General features: G+C 36.2%; 1 protein-coding gene and 1 pseudogene across 1 annotated transcript; one reads left to right on the forward strand and one right to left on the reverse strand.

The window, feature by feature from the left end:
* Positions 1 to 472: 472 nt before the first annotated feature.
* LOC147498604 (eukaryotic translation initiation factor-like) lies at positions 473 to 8,584 on the reverse strand (annotated as a pseudogene).
* A 184-nt stretch (positions 8,585 to 8,768) lies between these two features.
* LOC147498605 (uncharacterized) lies at positions 8,769 to 10,692 on the forward strand. Its single transcript, XM_086563284.1, has 3 exons — positions 8,769 to 8,819; positions 9,157 to 9,502; positions 10,349 to 10,692. Exons 1-3 carry the CDS (start codon positions 8,769 to 8,771, stop codon positions 10,426 to 10,428), a joined length of 477 nt encoding a protein of 158 aa, XP_086419410.1. The 3' UTR covers positions 10,429 to 10,692.
* Positions 10,693 to 17,607: the final 6,915 nt, after the last annotated feature.

The following is a 17,607-nucleotide window of genomic DNA, read 5'->3' on the forward strand; positions in this document are numbered from 1 at the left end:
GATCCTTGTGAGTTACAAAAAAAAAAAAGGTGTCCTTGAGAGTTACGTTTTCGGCAGTTTTGTCCTTGAGAGTCCCTCCCTGTTTTTTTTATCTGTACGAGGAGGCGAGAAAGTAAGAAACCCTTTTTATTTTATGTTCGGTTCAATCGGTTGGGCTTGGGTGTTTTGTTCTCGCCCACACATCCCACACTACTTGATTAATGATTTATTATATTATAAAAAGTCAAGGTGTTGGACGTACTATTGGGATTGGCCTACAGTGATTAAGTGATGCACTGATGCATAGTATTTTTTTTTTGGGACAATTTCACCTGGGGCATGTGCCCCATGTCACTACAACGTGGCTCCGCCAATGGCGATGTGTGGGTAATTTATATGTACTAGCATCATGCATGTGTGATGCACATAATAACAATACAAATTTACTAAGGTTGAACGCACTTGCGCACAAAACAAATGCCCAACGAAAGGCCTATCTATCTCAAGAGAGAAGGCTCTTGCAAGCCTGGATCTCTTCGGCTTGTGCCTCCAACACTACCTGACCAGAAGGATCTGCACTAATGCACTCGATGGTGCCATCAAATATATCCTTCTGGATGAAATCATCTTCAACCTTCTTCAAAACCTCCTTCACCACTTTAAAGTCCAAACACCCAGAAAGGACCAGCTTCTCCATGATCTCACCAAAATTGTTGGGTGCTTTGGGTAAATCAATGCCAATCTCATTCAACTAAAACCCATATAGTAGACATCTAGTACCAATGTCACTGCCAATTAAAATAATCCTTGTGAACAAATACTCAAGGAGTTTCATAATAGGTTCTACCATGCGAGGGCTCATATCCAGTCCAACCAAAAAGGCCTCCTTTAATTTATAACATCCAGGTGGAATTTCGTAGCATTCAGCTCCTCCACACATTGTAGAGCTTCATATAGAATGCGAATGCCAAAGTATTCCTTGAGAAGAGAGACTGTTTTCTTACGAAGTTCATCTGGGATTATTTTTGCAACCGGAGCTGGTCGTTTCTCTGCCGACAATACAGGTGCTACTGAAGTGACAGGCTTAGTAGGAGGACTGTATGTAATAGGATCAATAGTAGTAGCTGTATTGGAAGGACGACCAGGCGAACCTGCACCACTACCTTGCAACAATAGACTTGTTCTCCCAATTATTATGCCACCACAACCCTGAGTTAGAAGCTTTGAGTTGACGACTGTTGGCTTGTTGGTAAAGGGAGCCTGGACACACACAACAGACTGCATAGCTGAAAGATCACCCCTTGGCATCGAATGATTGCGTTGGACCTCCCAATTGTCATTATTATCAATTCCTGGCATCCCAGGCATCTTCCTCGCTCCAGGCATTCCTAGCATTATACCCCCTGTGCCAGGTCGGTTGGGGGAAACCTCCTGTGCTCAAACCCCTAATTGCATCCACACCAGTACCACGATTAACCCTCATGCTAGCAGTTGCACCTGGACACAACCCAAGAGTCTTTTCTACGTCAAAATGAATTTTAGTGATGGTCTTAGCTTTGATATGTCAAAACAAATTGGGTAGAGTAAGTAAAGAAAGATGGACTCAAGTATGTAAGACTTTCATGAGGAAAGGGAATTGAGGAAGTATACCTCCTTGTGGCTGGGGACCCACTTGTTTGCTCACAGATTCAGAACATCACGAACCATGAATTTCAGCCGTTGTGCCAGTTGGGGGTGCGTGGTAAGATCCTTCATTCGGTTGAAGCAAGCATCATTAACACGTCGAGACTTGGGGCTTTCATCCAGCTGCTTGTCAATGGTGTTGAGAAACTGACATAGTCTCAACATTTCCCTCATTCAGACAAATCTTAGGATCTTGTCCCAACAACTCCTGTAATCAATCATCATAATAGCTCATTAGAACAGCTTAAGAAACTTACACAAAAAACACATCATCAAAAAAATATGGAAAAAGGAGGAGTGACTAAAATGTAGAGGGTTCTGATAACAACCTGAACAATGTGGTGTATAATCGATCTTCTCGGGCACCATCTTCTATTTTAAAAGTTCACCTATATGACGGATGTTTCCAAGAGTGCGCAGCTTCAATTTTCAGCACCTTCAAATGCTTATTGACAATTATTCAAGAGGACACGCTTGAAGTTATATCCTTCTCACCAGGCTCATCATAAGGGAATGGTGGGAGTTTTTCATTGAGATTGGAACAAAGAATTGTACATGTAACATTTAGATGTCACCTACATAGGAACAGAGAAGGTTACATTTACATAATGAATCAAATCCACAACAACAAAAAAGAACTCTAAAAAAAAAGGAAGAAAAATGAAAAAGAAAGAGGAGATGATGGTGAAATCCAAGAACAGAGGGTAGTACTCTATTCACTAACCCCAACTTTCTACAGTCGCTTCCTTAAGTGAAACAAAGGAGTCTATCTCATCTTTAGTATAGAAAATAGCATGATTTTGAATAGGCGGATAAAGTATGAAAATACTTTTCCCTTTCTCCTGGTTTTTGATCAGTTACAGATCAATTTATTTGCTTCTTTTTGGATTGACAGATATAAACAATGTCAACTATTTCAAGATTGCAAAGTGTTTGTTATTATAGCTAACCATCTTTTTTAAATGCATGATTTTTTGTACAAAACAATGCATGAGTTGCATAATCCTGTTCTGCAATTAACTTTAGAAATAAACATATCCAGTAGTATAAGATGTACGAACTATACATAACATAATTCAACAACAACAACAATGTCCATATATATATAAGAAATAAAAACATAATTTTATCAATAATGAATTAATATCAATATTAAATTGACAATAATGACATAATAAATTAATAAACAAATAAAATAAATTATAATTGTAAAACATTACAAACCAATGTTTACCCGAAACGTGTGACCATCGACATCCAGTGTGATTGGCAAATAATCACCAGTGAATCTACTAAATTCCGACTCAATATGCTGCCTTAGTAGAGAGAGCAAATGGTTTACATCTACGCCATACCCAACAACAGTGACACCTAAAGCAAAAAATTCAACGTGCATAAGTAACGAAAGCTAACAATACAAACCTAAATATATCAAAGTCTAAATAGATATTTACATGAATGCTAAAGGTACTAATGTTTAATCAAATACAAACAATAGAACTCAAGTAATTAATTACCTGAAGGCTGTGAACTTTGAGTGTCAGCTTGGATAGATTTTTCTTGGGGCTGAAATTGGCTTGATTCTTCAACATTAACTATATATATATAGTAAGATATAAATAGACAACTATATGAATGCAAATGGTAATTATAAATAATAAAATACAACATAAACTAAGTAATCAATTACCTGAATGCTGCCAAACCTGATTACTTGGAATGTATTCTCTTTGGGAATGTAGTTGGCTTAGCCCTTTGACGTTGGTAGGTCCTTCTTGTAGTGTACCATGATCGTGTTGAATTCGGTCACCAGTCAAAGCATTCTTTCGACGTCTATAGTATTCACGATATCGTTCCCATTCAACTGATCATTGCTCATCAGTCATTCGCCGTCTTCTCTCTCACTGATGCAAACATTCGCATTCTTTGTGTCCAGAAAATTGTTCTTCAGTCATGTATTGTCGTCAGTTTTTTTGTCTCAGTCGCTGCGGCTCTCGACGATAATGAATTGTGTTAAGTACCAATGCGTTTTCTTGGACAGAGTTATACGTACATTCGAAGTGCAAATGAATTAAGCTGTGGCCAAAATAACACACACAACTCGATCATTAAGTACAAACACCACTAAAATTAAAATCAATATACAATCGCATTTCACATTGTTTCCTAAAATCTATAACACGTAACCCATGTTACATCCAGAAAAAATAGAGAAACTCTTTATTGTCAACTCCTCATTACATTTTCTTAGTCAAAGTTGCTCTAGATTATCTGTTTGTTCCGGCATTCAAACTACCATTCTACCAACAACACATCTAATCGCAAAGTAATATGGTATACTTACGTATTGTAATTTCACTATCGGGATATAGTTTTACAATGCTATTATGTGTCTTGTAACTTTTTGAAATACAACTATAAGATCAGTTCTGAAATGAAACTAATTAGAACTAACCATTAGTTTTCAAGTTTGTCTAGTGGCAAGCACAGATAAAATCTGATGATAAGGACCATCAGTTTCCAAGTGTATAATAATTAGATAGAATAGGAGATATATATATTATAATAACGGCATCTTAGATATGATGCGAAGAAGCGATCACTTTTTCCCTTTATGTACATACATTTCTTAGTTCTCCTACATTTGGCTAAAGCCTTTTGTCTCTGGTCATCAATTTTATTATTGTTAAATGATACACTACTTAGATCTCTATTTCCTCATAAGTTCTATTAGTTTATTGGAAAGGGTTTTAGTTTGATTGTACTAAAGCTGTGTTCGGCTTATTGTGAGTTGAATCTTGTTTCTCATAGTCAACTATTCATCAACAAAGAAATAATGAGTCCATTGTAAAATTTAACCACCAACCCAATAAAACTCAGAACATTGAAATTTGGAACTAACACAACAACAAACATAATATGGACGAAAAGAAAACAAATCAACAAACAGGGAGAATGATCGACAGGACGAACCTTCGATTAACTTCTTTTGTTGAAAGCTTCGTATTGATCTTCTCTACAAATCAGGACTGGATAATCTGGATTGAATATTGTGTATGCATTCATTTAAAAGCAGTGGCGGAGTCAGGAAATTAAGTGAGGGTGAGCCACCACAACCAAGCATACATTTTTTTTAAACTAATATTTCAAACCCAATCACAAAATTTATTATTTCTTTTAACTAATATTTCAACCACCATCTTCAGTTTCTTGGTGACTTCGTTTTGAGGAGGATCTTATTTTAGCATTACTAACATCTTCTTATGATCGAGTTCAGCATTGGTTGAGTTAGCAATGACTTTTCTTTGATCAAATACTTTAACATAGTTATTTTGGCTGAGTCCAATGGTTTGGACCACTAAAACAGCAAACTACAATAGCACAGTATATGCGGTTAGCGGGATAGTGTTGTTTGGCCCAATGGTTTTTCTTTTGTAGCTGCCACTCTAGAGAAAAAAATTCTTTTGTAACCGTCATTCACACTGGCGTGTGACTCTTTGTTTTTTCACGCCTTTCCCATTTTACCCTTTCTCCCATCTCTCTTCCTCTTCTAACCGCCACAGTGATAGACGTGTATATTTATTTCGAAATTAAGTTGAATTCTACCCGCTACCCACAGAGGCGTGTAGATTTATTTTGAATTTTTTCTGTGGCCGCCACTCGTTCTGGCGTATGTTATATCGTTAAAATTGGCTGTAACGAAATTTATACCGATAGCGTTAGCGGTTGGCGATTTCACGCACCATTGGATCACAATTTACGTGATATTTGGTGTTTTGCCGCACCATTGGACTTAGCCTTCAACAATACTTAAGTAGCAATTAATCAATGCAATCTATTACTTTAAATTTCAAGATAAATAAAACATCAAGTTTAAACCTACAAAATACTAAATAAAAAAAAACCCCAATAGTTTAGAAAATTTATTTAAAACTTACCACAACATTCTCAAGAGAGTGAGAGAGCGAATCACCAAAAGAGAGAGTACGTTAGGGGTTTTTGGTTTTTATTTATATATTTATTTTAAATAAGAGAGAGAGTGCCTGAGGTTAATATTTGGGGTTTCTATTTTCAAATTATTATTTTTGGGGAGTGAGAAAGAGTACGTGTAAGGGGGTTAGTGGGTTACTGTTCTTGGGGGCTGGGTTTGCTTTGCTTTTTTCTTTTTTTCTTTTTCTATTTGCTTGGATTTTGGCTACGAGGGAATAGTGACTAACAAATAATATTTTTTTTTTGGTGGAAACTGGAAAGTGAGGATCGCCAGGGCGTACCCTAGCCCCCCTGGCTCTGCCACTGTCTAGAAGATGTGGGGGTTTATTTTTTTTATCAGGCCAGGCGAGAAGAAGAGAGAGTTGGGTTTCCTTCCCTTCGTACTCTCGCTCTCTCTAGAATTTTCTTTTTTTCGTTATATCCGTTTGCGAACTGACAATTATGCCCCAACATTAGACAGTGAAAAGACGACAATACCCCTGTGACGTGTGTGAAAAATATTGTTCATCAACCCCCATATTTTTCTATATATATATATATATATATATATATATATATATATATATATATATATATATATATATATATATATATATATATATGATCCGGGAAACAAACACTTGCATATATCTTCATTTCGGTCTCATATAGTTGCATGCTTTTTCATCTGATTTAAGGCTTGATATATGGGTGGGAAGTGAAAGTCTCGGTATCATTTGATTTGGGTGTGTGGTATGTAGCTTGATGCATTGCTACGTATTTGTGGCTGTGATTTATGAGGACCTCCTTCATTGCTTTTCTCTCACACAGGTGGGGTGTGGCGATCCTAGGGGTGTCTCTTTTTGCCGAATTTCCGATTTTTCCGAAATCCGACCCGAAATTGGTCTGGCTTTGGGTGTAGTTTTCATGGGCCGATTTTCCGATTTCCGAAAATTCCAAAAAAAAATTGGATCGGATTTGGATATAATTCTAAAATCCGATCCGATCCGAAATTTCCGATATTATTGCCAATTTATTCTGAAAATATATACTTCTCTCACTATCCACTTGATTAGATCTCGACCGTTCATTCATTTTTTAGTTTTTACTTCCAAAACAAAACAAAAACATAATAACTAGCCGCTACTTCCCCACTTGAATTGGACCACTCTACTGTCATTACACCGTCTGCTATAACAACAATGATATGAAAAAAAATGTTATTGAGTCATACAATGACTTCCAGACCAATCCAAAAGCCAAATTCCAATAGATAGAATATTATGTAAAGCTATTTTGAGTCCAAGACCATAATCCATTATTTATGCAGACACTTCACGCTTCAATTTCCACACACGAAAAAAGATTGAAACATTACAAATACCCAGACCTCAACAGAATACAATGCTTGCTATTGGTGGCTGCAGGTTCTTTTTCTGGTTTTTTCTTGGATCACTTGTTTGAATGAAAATGGGTTTTCTCAATAAACAAGTGCGTATTGTTGTTGGTACATTGGTGTTGTGGACATGGTTTTCTCTCCCTACAATGAACATTGGCGATGATATTCCAAAATAATAATGAAAAGTAAAGACATCTTTGAAAATTTACCAAGTATTCAAATTTCCGAAGTTATTCGAAATTTCGAAAGTTCAAATTGGAAATATATTTTGAATCTGAAAAAAAATTGGATCGGATTTGGCTAGCATATTAGGTTCCGAATTTTTTTTGGAAAAATTCCGAAGGAGGTTAATCCAATCCGATCCGATCCGAAGTCACCCCTAGGGGATCCTAATATCATGTTTTAGGTCATAGTCAGTGGCTCCCATAGGTAAACATTCCTGGACAAGTGTGGCTAGTCCTTTTTGTTATGATAGAAAGGAGTCAATGTCCGTAATGTTATTTCAAGACATTAATAAAATCTCAATTTTACTGATAAAAAAACAAATCTGGGGAAACACTAATCCATCAGATGACACCTCTCGATGTGATATACAAGCCTCCTAAGTTTTGCGATGAACATAATATTGGCAGACTGAAAATCCAATATTTTCATATAAATTTAACACATTTAAAAATAATATTTGGCACTTTTTGTACATTGTTATGCTTTTCAATAAGCTAGATCCTGAAAACTTGGTCTAAATTGGCCCCTCCGTGCGACTAATATTACACAACACACTATTGAATGCGCCTGGGATCGATGCACATTCAGTAGAACATTCAAAGTTGATCTCAGCTATTCTACGTTTCTATGCACAATCAGTGGTATGTAACTATGTACTATGTAGTAAATGTAGCATATTCTTTGTTGTAAATAAAGAAAGGATTTTTTGTGCTATTAATTAAAGCAGAAACACACATAACTAATTTTTTATCCTGGTGCAGATGATCCAATTAAACTCCAGCCTCCTCACCAAAATTGATGCTATACATACTGCTAGCAATAGTGCTTTTGAAATTTTAATTAAGTTGGCAACAGTAAACCATAGACAGATGCACCAACGAATTGATCGACAATTGTAGCAACATTGAGAATGTAAAATGGAAACTACATTATGAAGTGATTAAAGGGTATTTATAATCATTTAACATAAATACAGGACAAGAAGAAAAGAAAACTAAATAAGGACTCATGCGAAAACCTTGTAATGATACAGGACAGATTTTGTCCAACAAAATGAAACATTCCTGCTCCCTGCCCCAGTCTCATTTCTCACGTTTAGAAGCCATGAACAATCTGAGAGCATTTGTTCTTAATCCAACGAAACCCATTTCTGAAAGAAGATTTAACTTTCCCTTCAACAGAATAAAATTTGTACTGAGCAATTCTCTTTTTTCTCTTCGCTTCAGGATTCTTGAGGCTCCATGAAGAAGGTTTCTTCGTCTTGGAAATGCGCTTCAGCTGTACTGGGTTCGGACGAGCAGCATCATTAGAAGAATGTGATAGAGCCATTTTAAACGTCTGCTTCGCGCTATATTCTTTTCCTTTTACAATTTCTATCTTCCGGCTTAGCCCATACGCTTCGTAACCCGCTCGGAAGTCGACCATAGCGGTCGACCAGCTAGCGTGACAAAACGATGATACACCAAGCAATGAGGAATGAGAGAGAGGGAGAGGTTTATGGTTAGTTTAGGGAATGAGGGGTGGAGAGAAAGTGAGCTGGAATGAGGGTGGTGTGGTGGACAAAGTTTGTGGTGAACCTCGACTTTCTGTCTCCGTGTTTTTGGGGGGATTTATTTATGGGGACGACTATAACACATCGCCCAGCACCAAAAATAGTTACGAAATCGGCAAGAAAATATAGTGAAAATAGGAAAATAATACAAATACCAAGATATATGGGCGTGAACAGGAATAGAAATGAAAACAAAAGACTCGACCAAAACAGGCTCTCTAAACAGCACACTTCTCTTTTCTCTCTCGATGGTGATCGACGTTGATAGTTTCCGACTAAATCACATCACAGGCGCTTCACAAATTAAAGACATTTTCCCAATGACATCAGAGAAAACTGTCTATTTTAGAACTATGATGAGAAATCTGTAACAGAAGAAGAAGATCATGATGGTTCAGGGTCAGGGTCATCTTCAAAAGGAGTATCCAGAACAGTGAGTTTAACAGATGAAGATTTTGATGACTTAAAAGGGTGTGTGGATCTTGGGTTTGGTTTCAGTTATGATGAAATTCCTGAACTATGTAATACTTTACCTGCTCTTGAACTTTGTTATTCTTTAAGCCAGAGGTTTTTGGAAGATCAGAATCATTTGAAGCCAAATGAAGGTGCTGGTTCTGAGAATGGGAATGAGTCTAGTTCTAATTCGTCCAATGCGTATGCGGCGCCCATTGCTAATTGGAAGATTTCTAGCCCTGGTAAGGAATTTCACTTCATTTCTTTGTTTTTGGTAAAAAAAATGAATCTTTTTTTTGTTTAATGTTAGCTAGTTTTTGTAAATTATGATTGAATTCAGTAGTAGATTGGTATGATGGACATTGTATTGGAATCTTCTTGTTTTGATTCCTGAATATGATAATAATGATGAATATTGTTTGAATCAGTCAGGCTTCATGAATAATGTGAGGCAGTGGATTTGGTTTAAAATAGTGAAAATGTTGGTGTTCTGAAGGTTGTAGGAACTAGGAAGGCCCCCTTGTGTCTTCACTTCAACGGAATTGAGATGTTCTGCTCGTTTTGTCTTTTCCGTTAGATCATGCCTGCTTTTGCGTTTATGTTTACAAAACTCTTTTCATAAAACTCTCTGTGCATGTTATCAATTTGCGTTCTAGTTTGATTCTCAATGACTCAATTCTGAGTTCAATTAGAGTACGTAAAAAGTGGAGTCGTCGTCTATTGATCTATTGATGTTGACTCACTTGCTTTGCTTGATGAACTTCTTTAGCGTCTTTGTTTAAGAGAGAATTGCGCATTGTCTGGTTTACTTGCAAAGAACGCGTAAGAGCATAGAAGGCTGTCTTTTTAAAATTGTTGATGACCAAGAACATAACCAAATGAAGTGTTCATTACTGGAGAATTTCTCCACCTCTATAATATTTCCACTTCCGTTTCTAATGTTAGGACATAATTGACATATTGCGTTGGGTCCTGTAAACAGAATTTCTTATTTGCATTATGCAGTTTGTAACAGTATACTAAACAAGGCTTGCCGATCATTGAATCTCCAATGTACATCTGTTAAATTTTTTGTTTACTTTTTTCAGGGAACCATCCAGAGGAAGTCAAGGCAAGGTTGAAATTCTGGGCACAGGCAGTTGCATGCACTGTTAAGCTGTGCAGCTGAACGTCATTATGGAGCATTGGTTGGTGAAGAACGGCAAACTTTATTCTCTTTGGGAGATTGCTGACCTTGATCTGATCCATCTTGGTATAGCGGGGTTCTCAATCCATGATTTCAACACCAAATCATACTGGAATTTGATGTATTTTATTTGCTTGAGAATTTGCAACAATACTTCAGGGGAAATGTTGTTTGAGAATTTGCTTGAGAATTAATAAAGCAATAGTGCTATTCAACATGATTAAATAAGAATTATTTTTTTCTTTAGGGACTGATGGAAGCTACAAGAAAATGAGATTAAAAGTAGGAAGTCCACGCAACTTACCCCTTAAAAATATACCTACTTTTCAACTGCAATGGTTGAGTAGCTGCAAAGACTGAATTCATTTGAAAGTTCTTTTTATCATACTGAAATCTTTGAGATCTCCGTTTGATGGTTTCTTGCAAAAGGTTGAACCAACTTGTTTTGTCAGACTGGGATATATCTGATATCTCTAAGACTAACGGCAAACCGCATTGCGTGCGCTTTCGCGGTGTTAAAATCGATAAGTTTCCTGCACATTCGTAGAGTATACGAGAGCTGCTTTAAAGAACTCATCGTGGTTCTAAAGTAGACAAGTAGACAGTTTTCTCTGATGTCATTGTGAAAATGTCTTTAATTTGTGAAGGCAGTGTAGAGCGAGAACCTCTTGCCTTTTAGGTTTCTCAAAGGAGTTGTGTGTCCTCCTACTCATATATGTATTTAAGCTCTGTGTTTTTTTTACTGGTGGTTCTCTTTCTCTTTGATATTCAGTGCGTGTGAAGTGAGCAACTCTTTCACAACTTTTTGATAAGTTGTTACCAAGAAGACTTACTCTGGAGTCTGGATATTGTCATCTTCATAGAAGAGAACCACAAAAACCTTTGCAGTTTGCGTTGGCAAATCGTATAATTAAGAGAAATTTAATTCACTAGGCAAAATATTACAATTGTCATATTGAATCACTAATACTCTTTTGAAAAAATATACTCAGACAACATCAAGTATGAAACAAAAATTGTCATGAGTACAGTTAGCCCTTTCCATTCATTTACAAAAAAAAAAAAAAAAAAAAAAAAAAAAATATGAACAAAATGTTATATTTTAATCCATGATGAAGTTAGCTGGCTTTTTCGCCAAAATTAATTCCAAGTCATTTCCGCCATTTACACGTGAAAATAATAGAATCAAAGTCATAGATACACCAGATTACACTAGCTATTGCGGTAATAGAAAAAAACACATACCAAACAAAAAGAATTTGATTCTTCTAGTTTTAAGTCAAGTGATTACTAATTACAAAGTCACAACAATGAATCCTGAAAGACGAAAAAAAAATGGCGTAAGTAGAGTTATAGTGTTATAATATGAACAAGTTTTACTGTAGAATACTAATATAATCACTTGCAACGTAACATATTGTTGAGATCAATACTTGCAATTCCATGAGGTTGTTGAGGCCTCAAGAAAAGATGTTCAAAAGTTCCCTGTATAATAACAAAAAAAAAATAGTTACATATATGTTTGTATTAAAAACTTTGCCACATGCAAAGGTTTATTGGTAACAAGAACTTCAAATACTTGATAAAGTTGGTGAATTCCTCTAGTGGATGTCGCATTATGTTGTATCTCAAAATTATTTCCGACCAGAAAAGACTCCTATATATAGTCACCATGAAACCATTTATGTATCTAGCTATTATGTCAATACTTAACTGTTTTATCTATTTAAGTGAGAAGGTTGCATTGCATGGTACCTGACTCAAATGGAAAGGTTGATGACTAAGCAGAAAACTACGAGTACCAGTCCCAAAATACTCCTAGTAACAACAAACAAATTTCAATATAATAACGTGTACAAATGCAACAACAACTACCGGCAAAAAAAAACAATTATAACACTAACCTGATTAAAAGAGGGAGCATGAAGTCATGAGTGTATCGAGATTGTTATTCAGTATCCATCATAAGGTCCAACGAAATCCAGAAGAATATTGTTGAATCAAAACAATAGCGAATGCTACTAAATAAAGTTGAACACAATTTTAGTTACCTGATTGAAGGTGTGGAAATCTGAATCTCTTTCGGTAGCCCCTCCATATGAGATTTCCTTTCCTTGAGCTTTCTTCTTTTTGGCATTTGGCTTTGCTTGACTACATTTCTTACTGCTTTTCTTCATCCCATTTTTCCCTTATCAAGAAACAATGTAAAATCCTTGGGTCGACATTTGGGCTTCACAAAAGGTGGATCAAGTAATGGCTTATGAATATGGGCAACTTGTTTGATTAATTTGCTCCTTTTCAGTTTCTTCATTATGCTCCTCCAAAAGTAATTAATGATATATTCCTAAGTGTAGCTTCAACATCTCGTAAGGTATTGCGTAAACCTTTCATTGCCACTTCATCAAACGGTGAAGCCTTACACACAATATTGACTCCCAATTTGCAAAGTCTGCAATATTTACTTGTTTTACTTTCTTGATGACTCACTTGAATTTCTTCATATCCAAACACCACCGAACCAGATTTTGCTTCTCTTGTCCATCTTTTGAGTACATGATGTTTTGGGAGAGTTTGAACATCTTCAACTAAAAAAATCTTCAAGATATGCCTACGCAAATAACCTGCAAATTCATACAATTGACAGCTACACTTTGCACTCATTGTAGAAGGCTCAAACAGGACAGTGCGCGCTACCTGATCGTGTCCTTCCATCCACACTTTGTAGACACATTCTGTTCTATGCTCCTTAACTTTCCTATGGCGGTAAGAAAGACCTTGATATAACTGCTCTTGAAACTTACAAAAGATAGTTATTGTATAAACTCCAGCTGCCTCCTTCTCAATTTTAACGTTAAGTCTTAAAACTGGCCTTGCATAAATGGTGGCATAATCTTCCTTGTGTTCTTCCTCCTGCCCATCCAAGACAGCTAATACATATTGTTTAACAAACTTAGAAAGAGCCATACCTTTTGTCAGGTATTTATCAAAATAAGAGTTGATGCTTTCACTCCGTTGGGTCGTGTACATACCTGCAAATTTATAATTAGACCACAAAGAAATTATTCAAAACAAAGTGTAACTAAGCCATTGAGATAACCAACATGGAAAAAAAAAGACAAAAGACAAATACAAGAAATGATATACCTGTTGAAAATAGGTCACGTCTGTAAGCTGATGCCCACTTTTCTCACTTAATTTCCAAATAAATTTTCTAGCCACTTATTCTCTTTTAGGTTGTACTTTTCAAGCATTACCTCTCAATTATGCTCAAACTCTGCAATAGTCTCATAACCATATAAACACTTGTAGAAATTAATCCCTAAACAGATTTTCTTTTGAGACAAACTCATGAGCCAAATGTTTCCTTGCGTTTCTAGTTATATGTCACAAACAATATCTATGATGAGTACCAAGTAAAACTTTCTCAATAGCCCCTACAATGGTTGAATCTTGATCAGTGAGGATAACTTATGTTGTTTTCCATCCATTGATGCCATCAATTTTTCATTACCCACATAAAAGACTCTTCCGATCCGTCTCAGAATACAGCAAGGCACCACGAAGTAATATTGTTTGGAAAGGATGATTTATACCAACAATATGAGCAAATGGCAAATCAAACTTATTTATTCTATACGTATGATCAAAACAAAGAACATCTCCAACATAATAGTAATCTATCCTCAACTTAGCATCTGTCCAAAAAAAATTTGTCATACGCCCTTCTAAGTCAATTTGTATCGAATAACAAAAAGCAGGATTATCCATTTGTTGTTGCTAAAGATGATCAAGCACAGCTTATGCATCGCCATTGGCAAGGTCCGATCCCTTTGGCGTTTTGTACTCAAATAATTACTCAAGTCTTTCTTAGTAAATCCCATATTCTAAATCCCACCGGTAGCCATAAAGCTAGCCATCAAACTTCCTCTAATTCCTATTGAGTCCATGGTATCCACGATAATCTGTTGGCTCGAGTCAATTTGTCTCTGCGATCGAAGCAGGTGCTTTTTACTTAGAGTGACGACATTATGGTTATGATTTTCAACAACTTTAGACACGATCTATTTTTCTTCATCTTTTTTTTTTGTGAACAACCATCATTGCCTTACAACCTGTCCTCGTATCAACTTTGTTCCGCTTTCTCTCTTCAAATCGCTTGGCTCGAGAATCTCGCATCCCCTCAAATGAACAGCAAAATGTCCGACCATTAATTTCTCTGGTTACTCTTGATCTATTCACGGTGTTCTTCCGAACACTAAAACCAATGTGACCAGCGTAATTATTGTAAAACACATGCTTCTTTGAGGGAATCAAACTCCATTCCTTCACATGGACGATATATATTCATGTCTTTTTCAATTTCATAGACTTCATCACCAATAACACCACCGTGATGTTCATCATCTTCACGTACATCACTCCATTCAACTTGTTCATTTTTAGTCATATTTTCTTCACATGCATCACCCCATTCAACTTGTTCATTTTCAGTCATATCGTCCTCACTTGCAGATGATAAAACTACAAGAATTAATTACAAAAAAAAAAAAAAAAAAAAAAAAAAAAAAAAAATCAAAACTTGCAACTGAATAATAAATTCAAAGCACAAAAGCATATTTTATCATTTAGGAAGAAAGAGACAAACTGTCTAAGTAGTTAAATTGATACTAAAGTTATCTCAATTAAACTATCGTTAGATAGAGATGGGGAGATTTGGTTGGAAACCTTAAATGACGATCACCATGTCAATTAAAGAAGGCTAGAGAGAGAGAGAGGGAGAGGGAGAGAGGGAAAAAGATTTAGTCGAAAACTACCAACATCAATCACCATTGAGAGAGAAAAGAGAGATGTGTTGTTTAGAGTGACTGTTTTAGTTGAGTCTTTTGGTTTTCATTTCTATTCTTGTTCGTATTTGTTTTATTTCTCTATTTTCACTATATTTTCTTGCCGATTATGATTTTTTTTCTTACGGTTTTTTTTATTTTGCCACATCACCCAAACCCACCCATAAGCATCGACTTCATAACTATTTTTGGTGCTAGGCCATGTGTTATAGTCGTCCCCTTTATTTATCGTCTCAATGTTGTACATTTTTTAGTTAGTTATTACTTGTTGGGAATACTTATTAGTCGTGAATCGTGATAGATTATGCATGAGCTTTGGTTTTGATCATGTGCCTGTCAGCCTGTGTAGGCGTGTAGCTGGCTTAATCTTCCCATGGACTTGGTTGTAGGCTTTCTAAGGAATGGGACCAGCCCATAAGGCCATGCATCGCAGAACATTCTGCTTCACTCTCTCTGCAAATTGCATCCATTTCTATTTAACATTTGAGCACTGCCCCAAAGGTTGATTAGTTATCTTGATTGAAGTAAAATGGAACGTTTTGATTCAGGCGCAACTAATTGATGGAAATATAAATGTCCTTCTAAATGGAGATTAAAAATCCCAGTACCCATGATCTCCATTCACTGATTCACCACTTGACTGGCCACTTGTGCCGGGGCAAATCTGAAAATGTCAACGGTGTGTGGTGTGGTGGTGGTAAGTTAACTTTCCATATCCTGGCCGGTCAAGCAGAAAACACAATCGAATGGCTTCTTTGAACTTTTGAACATGACCACATGGGCCGAAGTGTTGGACCCCCAAATACAGACTGGTTTGGTACAAATTGCGGTCATACTTGGTGTACAATTAATATTTGCAGTGTTATCAGACCTGGCCCGGCTCTGCGGTTTGACCCGGTAAACCGACGAACCGGTCTCCTAACCGGGCTGGGTTTATGATTAGATAGTTTAAGCAATTGATTCAGTGTGGAACCGGTTAGCTCGGGCGGTTTTCTCATAAACCCAATTGAACTGGACGGTTAACCAGTGGGCAGAGCCAATGCCGACTAATTCTGCTATTCTTAGTAAATAAAAAATAAATTGTTTATAAGCAAAGTGTTGTTGATATATGTAGGTATATACATATATTTAGTACAAGTAATGACCCACTGGTCCAACCGGTGACTCACCGGTTGAACCACTAACCCAGTGACCCAGTCCTTTCATTGGATTGACCTCTGGGCTGGGTCTGATAACTATGAATATTTTGGTTAACTAGTATTATCCCCTACTAGATGAGCCAATTAGGATTTTCTTCCCCTACTAGATGGGGAAATTAGGGCTCCCCTTCAAATACAAAAAAAAAAACTTAGATTGATTGTTTTTTTTTTGTGTGTATTGGAGAGGGGGGGGGGGATCCTAGCTAATTGGCTCATCTGGGGGGTAACACTTACTAACCCTGAATATTTTGGTTCATAACCAAGGTACTTCTTCTTGGTATTTTCATTGTGAAAGGAACGTGGTTGCTGATCTTGTGTAGAATCTTTTGCAAGGGGAGCTAGAGGATCAAAGGTGGTCTACTTTTGCTAAATGTGCTTGTACATACTTGCTTGGTCTAGGGCTTGTTGATGATTGTAAGAGCCAAGCGACTAAGCAAGGAATGAATTCTGGTGTAATAATGTTATTGTGTTAGCAGGTCTGCTTAACTTCAAACTTTATTCGAAAAAATAATTAGGTCGTTGAGATGAGAAATGTGCAAGTGCCTAACACACATTTTTTATTTTTTATCATCAAATGAACAATCATTAGTTTATCCGTGAGCAGACTTGAATTCTTGCGTTGAACGTAGGGGGTGCCACTTTTATTTGAAATTCTTATTTTTTGGGAAAACAGATATGATATTTTTCCACAATTGACACATAATATTTGTGTTCCGATATATAAAATTTCGATATCTGACTTTCCAGACAAATAATAAGATTGGATTCCGATGAGTTTTCAAAATCCGATCCGATTTGATTTTTCACGAAAACATGTGGACATAATCACATTTTGACATTCCATTTTATTTACTAAACACATAATCACATTTGGACAAATTGGAAATAAATGTATTCATGTTGAAAATGGTTGCTGAATGAATGCATTAATAAAAGGTTCAATATAGTTGTTGAATGAATTGCAATAACATGTCCAAAATGGTTGTAATAAAAGGATTTTTTTATTTTCCAATTTTTTGCTGAATTTTTTATAGGGGGTAACTACATTTTCTGTATTCAAAAAATATAACCTACTTTGATTTGGTTTCAAATGATACAAGTCATCTAATTTCTCTAAC

This window comes from Coptis chinensis, chromosome 5 (assembly GCF_015680905.1).
Source record: "Coptis chinensis isolate HL-2020 chromosome 5, ASM1568090v1, whole genome shotgun sequence".
Classification (NCBI taxonomy): Eukaryota; Viridiplantae; Streptophyta; class Magnoliopsida; order Ranunculales; family Ranunculaceae; genus Coptis; species Coptis chinensis.

Bases quoted from the DNA above. Each gene is read 5' to 3' on its own strand.
- LOC147498605 (XM_086563284.1), top strand. From the start codon at position 8,769: ATGAGGGGTGGAGAGAAAGTGAGCTGGAATGAGGGTGGTGTGGTGGAC. The intron at 8,820-9,156 runs GTTTGTGGTGAA...TGTCTATTTTAG, and splicing joins AGGGTGGTGTGGTGGACAAA to AACTATGATGAGAAATCTGT. The intron at 9,503-10,348 runs GTAAGGAATTTC...TACTTTTTTCAG, and splicing joins TTGGAAGATTTCTAGCCCTG to GGAACCATCCAGAGGAAGTC.